The sequence below is a fragment of the Lentinus tigrinus genome (assembly GCF_003813185.1).
Source record: "Lentinus tigrinus ALCF2SS1-7 unplaced genomic scaffold L226scaffold_5, whole genome shotgun sequence".
Taxonomy (NCBI): Eukaryota; Fungi; Basidiomycota; class Agaricomycetes; order Polyporales; family Polyporaceae; genus Lentinus; species Lentinus tigrinus.
The window spans coordinates 119681-136464 of NW_027137914.1; the positions used below are offsets into that span (position 1 = coordinate 119681).

The window sequence follows — 16784 nt, forward strand, 5'->3', positions numbered from 1 at the left end:
ACGTACCTAGGCTAGGCCTTTGACAAGCCAATAGGAGCGGCTTCGCTGGCAGCTGGAATAGCATGTCGTACGAGTACCCTCGCCGCCGGCATGGGGGAGAGTAATGCATCTGAAGCAAGTTCACTGAAACACGCGGACACCGGATGAGAAGAAGGCGAGATGGGCGGGCTCACCTGGCACCATTAGATCGCAAAATGCCAAGTCTGCGACCTAATTGCGACTCGAACCAGATGTTGAGCGGCCAGCGAGGGCCGACGCGAAAACGTCTGGGCTAGTGCTTCCATGGTTCATGTTCGAAGAAGTTGGCGCACAAGCCACACACAACTGATCGAGGACTGATCAGTTGGACGTCTCGGCGATATTGCTTATCGATGCACTATCGAAGAAGAAGGGGGAACTTGAGCTTGGCCAAACTGACTGCAAATGCTGCCAGACGCACCGGTAGACGCGCGCTATCTTGGGACCATGACGGTGGGATTGCAGCGGTCTCTACAAGGTCCGAGATGAAGGACCTGTGGTCCCATGTGAGGTTCGGCATAGAACGCGCGAAGATCACTCGAAGAAGAGGCTGGGTGTCCGGAGCGCCCACCCATTTCTTGCTGACGTCTGCAGCGAAGGTAGTGTTGCCACCCTACCCGGATGTTGGCGGAGCAAAACGACGCGAGACGGCGCAGCTCCTGAAAAAAAAAATAAAGGAAGGTGCCTGGTAGCTGTGTGGCATGCTAACGAAGACAAAGGGTCAGTACAATGCGTGTTAAGCATCAGAGTTGCAGGCCGTGCACGTGTCGATGGCCATGCACGCGCTATCGCAACGTTGCCTGCGTGCGAGCACGCCAGGCGATGTCGGAGAACCTGTCGTCTGTTCGTTCACCCAAGCGCGGCGGTACCCGGGTGGTCGGGCGCAGCCAGAGAAGACGGTGTCCTGAGGAGCATGAAAACAGTTAGCATAGTCAATGTACCGAAGCGTGCGAGGACCCCGGATCGTGTTCTTCATTGTGACATGTCAATCCACCGAACTGGTAAATGAACAGTGAGACCAGGCCGCACAATATTCGCCATGAGCTCACTGAATGCTGCAACGCATGTTGCGACGTTCGGCGTACACTGTCCTCATGCACCGCGTTCCACGTCCATGAGAAGTGTATCACATACCGAATGTCGAGTAGCTTCGCACAGGTGAGGGAAGGCCGCGGACGCAAAGTGTTCTCCTCTACGCGCAGTCTAAGTGTGTCAAGTTCCAAATAGTACCTCGATGACGTATGATCCCAGTGAGATAAGGGATGCCTCTGGTATATGACAGAAAAAGATACACATGACTACAAACCCTCAAGTGACCCTCCGAATTATGAAGACGGGAACGTAGGTTGCAACACAACTTGGTCGTCCGTCGGTCATGACAGATCTTGGCGTTCGGGGAAAGGAACGGCGTCTGTAGTGCGAGCTGCCTCTCCATAGGTCAGCACGCCGACATACGGCATAACATTGTACTTGAGACTGTAGTGAGCAGGCGGTGCATCCCTATGCGTGAAAAAGACATCAGCAAGTCCGCGGATTAATGGTCGATCATTCACGAGCGGAGACGGGGTTACGAAAGCGTTCCCATACGACAATCATCTGGAGGCTTCTCCCTACCCGCCTTCTGGGTTGTCCCGCCTTTCGCCGAACGGTCGAATATATTCGGTCTACGCCCAATGAACAAGCGGGATGTCCGCGGACACAGTGCGGGTAGTGGAGGGTGTGCGGCGCCGGATTGCACTGAAGCAAGTGGGAACATACAGATCTGGGGTACTCACTTGAAGGATGCGCTCAAGTCGCGGAAGACATACTTGTTTCGCCCCGCGATATTGAGCTGGGCGTCTTCCTTTCTGCGGACGATGCGGTCCCATATGACGACCTCGTTTCTCACCTGTTGAGCGTTGCCAACCGTGTCAACTGACGTCAGAATGGTCGAGAGTACGAGCTGGACTCACGCCTTGCTTGTTCTCGTATTCTGCGCTAACGTATAGGAAGAGCTGCTTCGTGTTCCAGTTGAACAGGGGGGCGAGGTCTAGTGCGCGGGTCGGTGAGTACACTCCGTGTTCTGGGCACCGACGGACCTGCTGTTAGATTGAAGTTGACGAAGGTGAAATCTTGATTCTTGTTCGCGTATCGACGCGCGTTTCCGGGGAATCTGGAGGAGTCCATGAGAGGCGGGTGGGAGAAGCGTGAGGAGAGCACGGACACCTGGATGGACGAGACGCCAATTGTCCCCTTAGGATCCGCAGTGAAGAGGAACGAGGAGAGCGCGATGGCACCAAGAAGGACCATAAGACAAGTCGAGACCATGGCGGAGACATTGTTGACGCGTGAGTATATGGTGTGCATGTCTAGCGTTTGCACGGTGTCTGGCAGGTCGCAGTGGTGGTTGGAGGAGGAGGAGCGTGTTGCCCGTGGCGTGACTGGCTGGCGCGATGCGCGACACGTACATGGCTGCACGTGCGGGGATTGCCATAACGGGAGACGTGCTGGAGCGCGGACAGACAAGGGGAGGCAAGGTCCGCCTAGGTTGGGCCTCCTCGTCTCTCCCGCCATCCCCCCTGCTGTCTCTGCCTCTCTGCTGGCCATGTCGGACCCGTACCTCGCTCACAGGATTTTACGCCGCATCGCCGGCTGGGCCGTCGTCTCGTTCTTCACGGAGATCCATGTCATTGGCGGCGAGAATGTGCCGAAGCAAGGTCCAATTATTGTGTGAGTCCCTTCCCCTTCGTGTTCATTTCTGTTATGCACGCCCCCACCGTCTCTGTTCTCTTCTTGGATGTGCGGTGGGGCACAGGGTCCACATGTCTTGACTGTGCCTTTCAGGCAGCAAGTGAGGCATGATGACGGCGTGGACACTCTTCTGAGTATTCGCGTGGCATGCCGTTATCGTGCGCATTGCTTCAGGCACTCGGGCCTATCCCTCACCGCGGGGGCACAGTAGTTCCTACATGCCACTTCGAATCCATCTCGAAATAAGCTTCCCTCGGACCAGCCTCCGTTATGACTTCGGTCGTAGAAAGTCAATTCGGAGGAGCCGGTGCTTCCAGCTGTTCTTCTATGCCTTCAGAGTACGGGCTATGGTTGTGTATGGATATATGCAGTTCATTCGCGGTTGGCCAGCATGCCGAACTCGCACGCGGGTATACGCCCTGTGATCTTCGCGCATGGCACCCTCCTGTAGTCATGAGCCTTCCCCGTGGACTTTCGAGAGTCATCCCATTGGTTGCCCAGGGAAATGTTCCCTTTATTGATTCCTTCTTGACTTTAGAACTGCGACGCACCATAATATGATGCTCGACCCAGCTGTCCTCTGTACGTGAAGATATTGCACCCTAGAATTTCTATCGATTAATTATCATATAGCTTGTGCCTTTCCGTACAAGAGAGTTCTCCACTACTGGGCCAAAGGTAGGCCGCTTGCCGACTCCCGGAGTTCGCGACGCTGACCGGCAGGTAACAGCGTCATTATTTGCCAACCCTATCATGAAGTACATCCTCACGTCCGCCGGTAACATCCCCGTTGACCGCAAGGCATCAGACAAGCGAGTCCTGTTCCAAGGGACATTCCGTGCCTTGGCCAGTGGTGAGGCAGTGGCGTTGTTTCCCGAAGGCACCAGCTATACCGAGCCCCATATCATGCAAGTCAAGGACGGCGCAGCTTGGGCTGCGCTGGAGTACACTAAATGGGCTACGGAGAACCCCGGCAAGGTGCAACAGGGTTCCGAGGAGGTCATGATCATCCCGGCCGCAATAGTCTACACCAACAAATCCAAGTATCGCAGTCAGGTCAGTCTATCGCAGAGGTCATCTTTGACGATCAGTCCTGACGTTCTTACGTCTTAGGTGATAATGGAGTAAGTTTTTCGTGCCCTTTCTCCAGCAAGGCACAAAGTTCAATCATCCCGTCAGATTCGGACAGCCTATCAGGATGGAAGATTACATGGTGCAGTTCATGTCCGGAGAGGATGGGGCACCTAGAACTTCGGTCAAGCGTTTAACGGCGGCGATCGAGAGAGAGCTCACACAGTCGACGATTAACGCACCCGACTGGCTAGTAATCTTAACTCTGCGTCGATAACTAATACTCACATCGGCCTTGCGTCGTTATAGGGATACCCTCTATGCTGCCCGGATGGCGCGGGACCTGTTATGGCCAGAAGAACGTTCTATCAACCTTGATGAATTCGTAACTATATCTCAGACGTACGTGGAACTCCTGGCTATACGTTCTCCCAAAGACCCTTGACCGTGCTGAAACAATGCTCGCAGCCTCGTCGACCTCTTCTCTACTCCCGACCTTGTTCCGAATGTTAATGCTGTCAGAAGACACCTCCTCACGTACTACTCGTTGCTGGAGTCCACGCACCTCACGAATTCTGTCTTGTCTTCCCTGCCTCTGCCAGCTACTCTCGATCCTCGTCAACCGGTCCCTCTGCCCAGCCGGTTACTCACGCTTAGTATCTTGGTTCGGGATTCGGTTGCGCTGCTCCTCCCCTTGCCGTTTTCTATCGTTCCCCTAATTCTTCACGCTCCTGCGTACGTGATGGGCCGCTTTGGTGCGCGGCTAGTGGAAGATGAAGAAGAGACCCAGGCTCAGAATAAAGTGGTATTTGGTTTACTGCTCATGCTCATGATATACCCTGCTGCCTTCTTCTTCGTCTGGGCGTTCTTGTGGTATACTCCAGTCGGTGCGCTCGTCGCGCTCACATTCGTCTTTGGTTTCGCCATCTACCACAATCGGCTGATTAATGGTACGCCTCTCCGGTCTCTTCGAGATCCGAGCTCACTACAAACGTCTAACGCTTGTGATCTGCCGTAAACAGACAGCTACGATCGGTTAGTGATAATTTGTGGTCGCATCCACAAAATGCGCAAAGTCCATAACTCTCTCTGACACCCGTTCTGATCCCTGCAGCGCCAAACGTCTCGTTGCCACCTGGCGCGTCCTAGTCGGCGTCTGGGCACCTAAGCGATGGGACATGTCCCTCAACGCTCTCGCCCAATACACTGTGCCCCGGATCCCACCAGAGAACCCGTGGATAGATCGCTCCAAAGCCAAAGCGAAGTCCCGCCCGGTTACTCCCTCCCCCTCCTCTGCCGCACTCCCCGCTTCTTCACCTACGGCTTCCACTTCCACGAATCCCTCTTCTCCTACTCCACCTTCACCCTCGGGAAAGCGGCGCCGTCCGCCTTCACGCCGGCTTATCCGCCACGTCCTCCGCGCCCGCGTCGAGGCCGCCAAGGCCCTTGCGTCGCTGTTTGCGCAGCTCGAGCGGGCACCGGACGGGAAACGTGTATGCGCCTCCGTGCACCTTGCACAGGCTTTCGGGGGACAAGTAGAGCCGTTGGGCGAGAATCATGCGACTCGTGAGGGAGTCGAGCCCAACCCTGAGCCGGTAGGATGGCGGAATGCTCGTGAGGTAGTGGCGTTCCTGCGTGCTCGCGGAGCTAAGTTCCGGGCGCTGGAGAGTCCTGTTGAGGGTGACTGGGCAGCGCTGAGCAGCGACGGAGAGGGCGAGGGCTATGACAGCGAGACCGTCAGGGAGGATGACATCGTCTGGGTGCCACCGGGCCAGCACCGAAACTGAGCGCTGAGCGCTGAGCCCCTGGTGTTGTAGAGCTCGAGGTGTTCGGTTCGCGTACGACGACGCGAGGTGGCACGTTTCGATGCTATACATATCTACTTTCCATTCACTCCTATCTTACTGTCTGGAATATGCCTTCACTATATGGCGTTCGTTTGGGATTGGCCTGGATGCTGACTGTTGCGAGTATATGAGCGAATAATGATATCACTTTACAGTACTATACAGTGCGATGCGATGCGTGCGAGGGATCTGCGGATACTACAAGGGTATACACGGATACGGGTTGTCTAGCGGTTGAATAGCGAACATGAATGACAGTACAGATGCTGACGAAGACCAGATGAAATAAGTTAAGGCTATGGTCCGGAAAGAAAAAACTGCAGGATAGGGGGCAATCGCGGTCACAACGGGACGGGTCGACAAAGCTCGAAGATTTTCTCCCGGAGATCGCAGTCGGGCATCCCGGTCTTGGCCTCGATGCTTGTCATTTGCATGAACGCTAGCTTTGTTAGAGCGTTGTCGATGCGGAGCGAGAGCGAGTGGAGAACCGTCGTGAGATGTGCATCTGATGATGTTTCGTCCATGACGGGGAGATAGAGGCTCGGGTCATCGAAGACGACCAACGACGATTCAGAGGCGGGGTCTGGGCTGGTCTGCTGTCCGGTCATCGACGCGATGCTGGCTTTCCGCGTGGGAAGGGGGCGGAAAACGCGGGAGTTGGCCAAGGTCTCGAGCCGAACACAGAGAAGGCCGAGCTCCCGCATCTGCTCCACGCTGAACTGCACACGCGACCCTGAGGCGGTCGGTGCGGTCTCGAAGGCCTCAAGGTTCTGGCGGCCAGCGAGCTCAGAAGGGTATAGGATTGAAAGCGTCTCCGGCACTTCGAGACCCTTCAGCTTGACTTCGCCAATGGGGAAGACCTTGACGCCCATCCGCCGGATAGCATCGACGGCATTCTGGGGCTGGAGGAACGAGTGCTCGGTTTCTGGACCCATGTCAAGGACGCGAGCGTGGATCTCCTTGATGACGTCCGCACTGCACATGATCTGCCCACCGGCCGCCACGGCGTTAACTCGCGCGGCACGATTGACCATGGGTCCGAAATAATCCATACGACCAGTAACCGGGTCTGGCTCGCATACAGGCTGACCACAGTGGATGCCCATGCGCAGGGAGAGTCCACGAGCGATCAGGCGACCTTCGGGATCCCGGATCTCCTTGCCGTCCTCGCACTCCAGGAGCTCGAGAGGCCACGACAGGCTGAGGAGCTGGGTCTGGACGCTCATGCACCACCACAAACCTGCCAGCGTCGTAGGGAAGGAGCACATAAAGGCGTCTCCTTCCGTTTTGACCTCGTAACCACCGCAGAAGCGAAGAAGGCGGCGGAGTAGGTTGTTGTGGAGGACCATGGCAGACTGCATGCCAGGATTGACTTCCCAGAGATGCGTCGAGTTCCGGATGTCTGTGAACACCAAGGCAACGTGCCCGGTAGGCGGTGCTACCTCGTCGTCCAGACGCGAGATATCTCGGTTGATGATCTCCTTGCGTTTGCGCTTCGCGAGGCTCTGGATGACCTCCTCGGGGATGACCGGCTCCGGGCTCAGTTGCAGGTCTCGTGGGAGTCCGCGGTTGAAGAGATCGGACACCTTGATGACCATGATCATCGTGGTTCCCTCGGCACCATAGCAGATCGCGAAATCGCGGAGTTTCTGGGCAGCAATCATGGGGTCCCGCTCCTTGCGTGCGATGTCGACCGCGGTCTGGTACGACACATAGTCCCACAGCCCACGGTTGCCGACGATGACGAACTCATCAGTCTCGGAGAGCTGGTAGGTGTAGACATCTGGTCGTGGATTGACCACGGGAAGGAGGTAGTAGAAGCCGAACGATCGTGAGACGTCAATCTCGTCGTTCACGGTACCTTTCGGGGAGACCCAGCCTTCCGCAGCGCGTATCCGGGCGGTCTCCTGCCGGTCGAAAGGGTCGTGCTTCCGAGAGACCAGCTTCGCGATACCTTGGTTGGAGATGACAGCGAGGGCATTACCTGCGTTCGCGACGAACAGCGTGCGCTCCACGAGGTATAGCACGATCCCCGACGCTCCAATCTTGTCGTGAATAGTCTGAGTGATCGAGGCACTGACGTGCGACATCTTCCGGCCGGACGTCGAGTAGAGGTGGTCGTGAAGCAGCTTGTTGAGCTTCAGGAACGATCGCCGCATCGCGTCGTCGACGCGTTCCTTCGGTTGTAGCTTGTCAAGCTCCTCGGTGAAGACGCGCAGGAAGTTATCGTGAAGGAACTTTGTGAGCCTATTGTTGCTCGCGATGTGCGACGCACGGCCGAACATGGCGAAGACGGCTTCGTTGTGCATCCCACGGAAGTGCGGCTGGACGAGATCGATCATCGTGAGATGCTCCGTCATGCCGAGCGTGTCGGCAATGCCGTACGCCATCCCGTTCACCTCTGCCATGGAGGTCCGAACGCGACGGTCCTCGCTCTCGTCGGGGATGTTCGTCTGCATGCCGATGGTCACGTCCATGAGGCCAAGGATGCGTAGCTGTGTCAGGCTAGCGAAGTCGGAGAGCTGCTGCTGATTCCGTGACTGTCGATGGTTCATGTCGGGCTTGATCTCGAGCCGCTTGTTCCCCGACAAGTTGAGGTACCGGAGATTCGTGTTGAAGTTCCTTGATAGCCATGTTAACACGAGCATGTCTGATCTAGAGGCGAGCGACTCACCAATTCCAATCGAACTCCCAATTGTTGATGTTGTACTTCAACACGTTGCTCCCGACATCCATGACTGACAGGTTCGTCAGCTTGCTGATCTCCCGCGGTAGCGTCTGCAGCTTGTTGCCGTTCAGGAAGAGCACCTCCAGTCTCGTCATGTGCTGCAAGTTCTCCGTGGGGATCGCGGAGATGGTGTTCCCGCTGAGATAGAGCTCGCGCAGCTGCGTGAGATTCCGGAAGAAGCTGCTCGGGAGCTGCTGGATGTTGTTGAATGAGAGGTTCAGCACTCGCAACTCCTTCAGGAGGGCAAGAGGATGCAAACTGTCCGCCGTCAAGCTATTCTCGCCCACGTACAGCTTCTCAAGAGACGACGCAAGAGCGGGGAGAGCAGTCCCGGACGTAATAGAACTGTTCGACGCTTTCCGGTCGGAAAGGAGGGAAACCGTGCTGCCCCACAGCGCGTGCGATGCGGTTACCTCCAGGTCAATCGAGCCGGGAGGAAGGTTCCACGTGCTGATCACGTTCGATGTAACGTTTATGACCTGGAGCGAGGAGCAGTTCCACAGACTCATAGGGAGCTCGGACAGGTCATTGTTGTGCGCCTCCAACGTCTCCAACCACTGTAGACGCCCGATGCTACTGGGAAGCGTGAACAAGTGGTTGTTCGAGCACGAGAGGTGCTTGAGGCGGCTGAGCCCGCCAAGGCTCTCTGGAAGGGAACGAATGGAGTTGTGGTCGATGTAGAGCACTTCCAGCGCAGTAAGCTGCGCTAGTGCTAGATCGTCGAGGGTGGAGAGCTTCGCATACGATAGGTTGAGAGTCGTCAGCGCATACGGCAATCCCATCGGGCCGGGGACAAGGTTGAGCTGCGTGATATCGTTGTGCGACGCATCCAGCTGCTTCAGCGTAGGCCCAAAGGATACGTCAAGGGCGTGCATGGAGTTGTGATCGGCCAGTAGCTGCTCGATCTTGGGCAATCGACACACCACCGATATGTCCGTGACGTGGTTCCGCCTGCAATCGAGCACACGAAGATTCTTCAGGTTTGCGCACTGTTCAGGGATCTTCGACACATCATTCCCGACGATAGTCAGGGTATTCAGCTTGGTGAGCTGCCCAAGTTCCTCGGGAAGCTCGGAAATGGAGTTGAATGAGGCGTCAAGGTCGACAAGGGAAGTGATCTCGCACACAACGGGCACGATGCGCTTGAACTTGTTGTTCGAGATGTTGAGATCCCGCAACTCCCGAAGATGAGCGAAGTAGATAGGTAGGTTCTCCATCCGGTTGTTCTGAAGCTTCAAGTGCCGTAACTGCGGTATTCGATCCAGCCCTGCATCCTCGAGGTCCGCTATTCGGTTGCAAGACAAGTCCAACCACTGGAGCGTACGACAATGACGCACACTCTGGGGCACCTTCTTGAGGGCCATATGGGATAACCGTAGCTCGCGCAGAGTTGTGCATGACTGGATGAAGTCCAGAGGGATTTCGAGCATGGGGTTGCGGGAGAGGTTTAGAGAGACGATAGCCTCAGCGTGAGCGTAGAGTGCAACTGGCACGGCCTTCAGGCTGCGAGACGTCAGGTCAATCAAATCGAACGTATCGAATTGCATTTCTTCCTCCTGATCAGTCGGTCAGTGAAACGCCCTGTAGGTGATGTTGAGGAGAGACCCACCGGAGGTCCCAGCACATTGCTTTTGTAGACAAACTTGAGCAGGAACTGTATGTCGTCGGCGCCTAACAGATCCAATCCGTCTGCAACATCATACCCGGCCTGTTCCAGGCGTCGTCGGACGATATCCGCAGGCTTCTCGGTGGGCGCGAGAACTCGTTCTATACAATGACCCGTTTAATGAGCAGCTGGCGATGGCTTCGTTAGACCTCGTACCTCTTCCCCGTTCCTTCAGATGCAGGCGATGCGGTTCCACATCCGGATCAAGCAACAACTTCTTGTTGAGCTGCGGCGTCAGCTGCGCGACCGTCACGTTCAGATCGCATGAGACGACGTGGTACGAGTTATTCGCGCGGTAGATCCGGACTTTGTACAGCATCTTGCCCCCCAGAGGTCGCCTTTTCCGTTTCCGTCCGGTCTTGCCTCGCGCGCTCTCGTCAGACGAAGAGTAAGCCGCTACTACTGCGTCTTCTCCCTCCTTCTCCACGGCCCAACTTTCCGGGGCTGTCCAAGATGGAGAGTCTGTGTCCGGAGGACTTTGATATGGGCCGGGCGGGCGGGCCTTCGGGGATATTTTTCGGCCGTCGAAGACAACTTGCCCAGGAGCGAGTCGCCTCGATTGATTTGACGGTAAGAATGGGTTGCTGAACATGCTGTGATGGGATGTGCTCGTAGACCCAAACTGCATGGAGGACACGTCTGAGCTCGAGTGATACGAGGACTCGAACCCACTACCTGGGGAGCTGCTATCGACGTTGGTGGTAGGCAAGACGGATAGGTCGACTATGCCCTCCATCTCGTTCAAGTTCGTGTCCAAGGCGAAGAGGGACTCTTTCGGTGGGGGAGGTGGGGGAGAAACATAAGGTAGCCTCTTACCCTTGCGGGTCCGGTCTTTGCGCGAGGATACGGAGCCTGGTGGTGTCGTCGGCGTAGGGTGGAATGAGAGATCAGGAGCAGCGGGAGAGGGAAGTGGGGGTGGGGGCTCGGCGGGAAGGGGTTCTGAGCGTAGTCGGCTCCGAGACCGTTTCTTCATGAAGTTCAGTGGGTTTAGCGAGGGCTTCTTGCGGGTGTCGGAGGATCGAACAGACTCATTCGAGTGAGTACTGTATGATTCCGAAGGACGGGCGGTGGAAGTCGTAGAAACGCTGATACTCGATGTACTAGCGTGTCGAAGCGGTGTGAAGGATGTGAAGGAAGGTTTGTGGGGGAAACCAAATCGGTGAGCGGACGACTTCGGGGGTGGTGTAGGCTAGTGGATTGGACAGGTTAGTTCCAGGAGCATATAGGTTCGGGCTACGATAAGAACTGTATCAACGGCCGTTCTCGGACGACCAAACCTCCATGACCTTTGCCTGTTCCACTTCCAACGTGTCTAGCGATTAGAACTAGAAGTACGCAAGTGGAAGTTCCCCCAAACGAAGACATTTGTCTCTCATGTGCTCACGACTGCAATGCGGCATGGCTATCAAGCTGACCAGGAGTGGTGAGCAAGACGTGTAGCCATGATGGCCTGTCCTCTCCTGTCAAGCAGGTCACAACTGGACCTAGTAGCAAGCGCAGGACAATGACAAGCCAGGGGGATGACCATATTCCCTAAGTAGGGCAGACATGGGCGGATGGGATTGCTCTCGTGTAGCTTTATGGAGGACTCTGAAGCTCTCTAGACGAAACGAAGCAGATAGGTGAAACTCACCGGTTCCGAGCCATTGTTCGGCGTTGCCCATGGTGCAATCGCCGCAAGATTCGTGTCGTCCGCGAGAGTGAAGGAGGACAAAGAGTCATGGTCAATCAACTCCGGCGAGACCGTACCCGAGAAATCCCTCGAGATACGGATAGCGGTGGGATAGTTCTGGTAGGCCGCAGTCTCCGCCTGCATGTCGTAGGGTCTGTGAGTGGGGACAGACGTCGAGGACGAGGTTGTGGAGACCGTCGTCGGCATGGCATGGACAGGGTCGCCGCCAAAGCCTTTCCACTACTCGAGTCGGAGGGCGGCGATAGGGAGCAGGAGAGAGTGGAGATGAATGAGACGGAGAGAAGACTGAGAGAGTACGGCCTCGCGCTCAAGCTTCGCGCCTTCAGCCTGATCGGTGGCGGGTTTCTGCCTGTTATGGATGAATTGTGACCTTACGTAAGGAACGGAGTGTGTGTCCGTGGTCGGGGGGCGTGTTGTGCGATCTCCAAGCCTTCTTCTGGTCCTTGACACCAGCCATCCTCAACGCTCCCAGGCAACCACCGTGTATCCAAGCACTGCAGGCCGCCGCTCATCTTTGTTCCTGCTGCACAGCAGATCATGCACCCACACCGGTCGACCAGTATCCGCAGTCGACTCCATTTCCCCGGTGCGCCCAGCATGCATGCACACGGTTGGCCAGGTCGTACAATTTTCCGGATACTCGCAAGCCGTCAAGCGTTGAAGTACTGTGCCTGCATAAGACGCATTGGATGTCGAGGGACGAGGTGCGCTGACTCATTCAGCTGGTTCTCAAACGTATCATGCGTCTGTGCCATGCTGGGTTCATATGTAAGTTACTGTGACCCATGTCAATGCCACTAAGTGGACCGCCTGAAAGCACTGTTCTCGCTACGTGTTTGCGCAGTCGAGGATAGCCATCTTGATGTACCATCTCTCTTTCCTGGTCTGGTAGTGAGCTTCCCAGCGCATCTGGCTCGCTGCTCACTCGTTGACGCTCCCCTCTGTACCGTCATCTCACTACAAACATTTTATACGTCTGGTTGGCGATCGTTGACCTCTGCTTGCTTAGTAGTGGAGGTCCTCGTTTACGTAGGGAGTGATCAGGGAGGGGGTCGAGCGAGAAGTCAAGAGCGATAGCCAGGGCCCCAAGTATCGGCAAAGGGGGTTTGACACATATACAGGAAAGCCTCCTCAGATGCTTCGAATAGCTCCGGCGAGCGTAGTGATCTTGAGAAGCGTTCAAAGTAAGGTATCGGTGAGAACAACCTTCAGAGTGACGACACGTCCTGAAGCTGAAGTATCTTGAGTGCAGTAGACATTCTTCTTAGCGTAGACGTCCTGAAGATGCGACGGCAAGAGGCTCCGAGCGATTTTCCTCAGCCTCCCCCCGCACTTACCTATACACAAGGACTACCCGAGTCATAATAATAGTATGCCAAACTTGAAGCAGCATTGTATAATCCGCGGCCAGTGCTGATACTCAGGCCTGTCAGCTTCGAAGGTGGCAGGACCATCTGCGACAAAATAATTGTGACATAGCTGCGAATGAGGAAGCCGTTACCTATGCTGCTCTAGTCCTATGTTCCACCTGGGGTGTCCACGGTCGTCCATGATCAGGGTCATTGTCAGTGTCGAGACACTCACTTCAACATTCAGGTAATGTCCTTAGCGCCCGCGGGAGAACGAGACGCGGCCCCGTGACCTTCGCACTCACAAGGCGCTAAGTAACCCGTGGACATTAGGCGCCTGGTTCGAAATGAATGCTGGACTGGCTGAGCAGCTTTTCCTCACCGACACTACCTTCCGCCTCACACTTCCCCCTACATCGGCCGCATGGCTTCTCCTCTCGATCTCTACGAGTCCTTGGACGTTATCGGCAATGGCTCGTTCGGTATCATTCGCAAGGTTCGCCGGAAAACCGACGGTGTTGTGAGTACTCAGGTCCAGCATTGGAGAGCACTCAGCAAGGGTTCTGACGGTCTGGCGGCTGGCAGGTCTTGGCACGCAAGGAGCTTAACTTTGACCGCATGACTGAGCGCGACCGTAAGCAAATCGTTGCTGAAGTGTGAGTGTCTCGTCATCGTGCAGCGAAACCACCCCACCGACTCTATACTCGCCCTCAAGCAACATCCTAAAGGACCTTCACCACGAACATATTGTACGCTACCACGACCGACACGTTGATCGCGATGCAGGCATTCTCTATATTCTTATGGAGTACTGTGGGGGCGGCGACCTCTCGTCCGTCATCAAGCAGGCTCAGCGACACAACCGGCTCATCCCTGAAGACACCATTTGGAACTACTTCATGCAGATCCTTCTTGCTCTAAACTATTGTCACCACCCTAACGGTAGTCACGGGAGGACAAGCAGCATCGGTACGGCCGACGGTGACGGCAAGGAGAAGAGGCCCCAGATTCTCCATCGAGACTTGAAGCCTGATAATGGTATGCCCTCTCTTCACTATCGCCCCCGATCCCCTGCTCTACATTGGCAAGAATGCATGCCCCGCGGCGATGCCACATTATCTGAATCAAGTCTGACATATCTCTGACTCAGTATTCCTCGATGAGAGCAACAATGTGAAGCTCGGCGACTTCGGTCTCTCCAAGGCTCTCGCTCAGGCAAGCTTCGCCAACACCTATGTTGGGGTACGTCGTTCTCGGTGTTTGCACTCTGCATGCGACTGACATCTGCACGTTAAGACGCCATACTACATGTCCCCAGAGCTCATGCAAGAAAAGGCTTACGATTCGAAGTCAGATATCTGGTCATTAGGCTGCCTGATCTACGAGTTGTGCGCATTGAAGCCTCCCTTCCACGAAGCAAAGACACATGCTGAGTTGAGCATCCTCATCCGGTATGCTGTTTCCACAGAATGGTAGCGGCAGCCTTCACTCACGATGCGTACCAGGAATGGCCGCGTACCTCCATTACCCAAGGGCTATAGTCCCGCACTGACCACTATCATCAAGTCCATGCTCAACCTCAACGTGAGTTTTGACATGCGTCCGCTTGTCTGAGTAGCATTCGTGCTAAGGTCCATGTCAGCCTGCGCTGCGACCCTCTGCCACTCAACTACTTCAACATGAGAAGATTGATTTGGCACTCAAGGTCTTTGAGACACAGAAGATGTAAGCAGTCATGACACCACCCACGCATCAAACTAACACCTGGAGTCGTAGGCTTAACACAGTGAAAGCGCACAAGAGCGCTCTGCTCTCGAAGGAGCGCGATCTCATAGCACGAGAAACGGCGCTTGTGGACCGCGAAGCGAAGATGGTAGCTCTAGTCGCGCAGAAGGACGAGGAGCTTACGTCGCTTCGCAGTGTCATCGCTGAGGCGGACTCCACATTACAGCAACGTGTCCGTGAGGCGATTGCCCGGCGCGATGAGGAGCTTCGAGCCATGGTGATCAAGAAGGAGGCCGAGGTGGCCGCTCGCATGGCCCATCGGGAACAGGAGATTATGGAGGCCGTGAGCCGGCGGGAGGAGGATATGACGCGAATGTGGGCAGAATGGGAGCGCCAAACCCGTGAAGCTATGGGGCGAGCTGTGGACGAGCGTATGGAGTGGGTTCAGCAGCAGGCAAACGAACTTGAGCAGGAGCGGGAGCGGCTGGAGATCGTCAAGGCGGAGCTGGAGGCGAAGATGAAGGCTCTCGAGGCCCCTGCTGGCGAGAGGAGGATACGGTCGAAGAACCCGCTCGAAGAGGTCAAGAATATCATGGCGCCCTTAAGCCGTCTCGCAGACTCGCCGGAACCCATCAAGACCGCCTCGCGGCCACCTGCGAAGCTTCCCGTCTTCCAGACGCCTCTCCCAACGAAGTCGGTGAACCTCCTGAACGACATGGCACCCCCTTCGGCGATGAAGGGCGTCATCCTCACGACGACCGGCGAGCCAGTGGCTACACCAACTCCTGCCGAGCTAGCCAAGCTGTTCGTCGACACGCCCAAAGTGGGGCTCAACTTCGCGAAGATCTTTGACTTTGACGGGGAGGACGAGAGCGGGGATAGCGATGGAGAGCTCAGTGAAGACGGATATGAAACTGACACCAGACCGCGGACATTGCTGCGGAGAGAGAAGGATAGGCAGAGTCCGGATGGCGAGACGACACCGACGCAGGCAACCTCGAACAGCAGAGCGAGTACCGATGCTGCCCCCGTTCGGCCGACAAGACTTCGCAGGCCGTCCATTCGTGCGTCGTCTGCGTCGGCCGCATACCGCTCCGCGACGGTCGCAACTCAGAGTACGGCATCGTCCTCGTCCGGCTCCTCGCGCACGAGAATGACCCGTGCTGCCTCGACGTCGGCTGTATCGTCTTCGTCTTCCGCTGCACCAGCCGGCTCGACTACTATCACGCTCGCTGCTCTCGCTCAGGCGCCACAACCGCAGTACGACCTCAACGACGTGGAGAACCTTCCCAGTCCGTTTATCAAGAAGGTCGAAGACCGCGCGACTACCACGGTCAAGCCCACAGCAAAGGCTCCGAGGAAGAGCGGCTCTACACTGCGTGCTATGGCCGTCGTAAATGCCGCGAAGGCCAACGCCCGTCCGTCGTCATCGGTGGTCAGTACAGGCAGTGGGTCCAACAATGGGACGTTGGCGGCAGTCAGGTCGTCCATCGCAAAGGCGCAGAAGGCAAACGAAGAGGCGCGGAAGGCGCTGGCAGCGCGCGCGTCATGATGATTTCTGCACGAACCCAGGTCCTTTGCATGCCCACATGTGTACGTGTTAGGCGTAGCGCATTGCGGCCCATTGTTACAAGTATGTTATGCTCCTGGATACCTCTCACGGCTGTTTAAGGCCATTGACCGCTGCGACGCATCCTTGACGCTGATCACCTCCTGTAGACTCGACAGCTGTTGTTTCGGATATCATAACTTTATATACCTACTTTTCCACTACCCCCTACATGTCATTGTACAGTACTTATGCAATCTCATCCACGTTCCGAGGCAGACTGAGCAGTATTGAATGTGGCCGCTGAAGAACAACCTGCGCAGTAGAGGGCTTGCCGGCTATCGGACCGGGGCCTGATGGAGGCTGAATGGAGTGTCGACCTGGGCTGCAAGTCGAGCTTGGATTGGA

At 56.1% G+C, this 16784-nt stretch overlaps 4 protein-coding genes across 4 annotated transcripts; 2 read left to right on the forward strand and 2 right to left on the reverse strand.

Annotated features, from left to right (window-relative positions):
* Positions 1-1391: 1391 nt before the first annotated feature.
* Positions 1392-2364, reverse strand: L226DRAFT_446135 (uncharacterized protein; the record flags this gene model as incomplete). Its single annotated transcript, XM_067674887.1, has 5 exons — positions 1392-1518; positions 1794-1906; positions 1971-2047; positions 2097-2170; positions 2222-2364. 5 exons carry the CDS (start codon positions 2362-2364, stop codon positions 1392-1394), a joined length of 534 nt encoding a protein of 177 aa, XP_067539415.1.
* A 941-nt stretch (positions 2365-3305) lies between these two features.
* Positions 3306-5606, forward strand: L226DRAFT_520542 (uncharacterized protein; the record flags this gene model as incomplete). Its single annotated transcript, XM_067678645.1, has 8 exons — positions 3306-3330; positions 3382-3426; positions 3479-3804; positions 3862-3872; positions 4129-4221; positions 4288-4769; positions 4842-4854; positions 4934-5606. The coding sequence occupies 8 exons, from the start codon at positions 3306-3308 to the stop codon at positions 5604-5606; spliced, it is 1668 nt and encodes a 555-aa protein (XP_067539416.1).
* Positions 5607-6007: 401 nt separating this feature from the next.
* On the reverse strand, positions 6008-10652 carry L226DRAFT_456811 (adenylate cyclase-like protein; the record flags this gene model as incomplete). The annotated part of the gene is made up of 4 exons (XM_067675324.1): positions 6008-8288; positions 8341-9950; positions 10004-10161; positions 10217-10652. 4 exons carry the CDS (start codon positions 10650-10652, stop codon positions 6008-6010), a joined length of 4485 nt encoding a protein of 1494 aa, XP_067538662.1.
* A 2839-nt stretch (positions 10653-13491) lies between these two features.
* On the forward strand, positions 13492-16655 carry L226DRAFT_502425 (kinase-like protein). The gene is made up of 8 exons (XM_067677880.1): positions 13492-13622; positions 13688-13758; positions 13818-14140; positions 14253-14344; positions 14399-14553; positions 14608-14686; positions 14745-14827; positions 14879-16655. The coding sequence occupies exons 1-8, from the start codon at positions 13527-13529 to the stop codon at positions 16377-16379; spliced, it is 2400 nt and encodes a 799-aa protein (XP_067538663.1). The 5' UTR covers positions 13492-13526; the 3' UTR covers positions 16380-16655.
* The last annotated feature ends 129 nt before the right edge of the window (positions 16656-16784 follow it).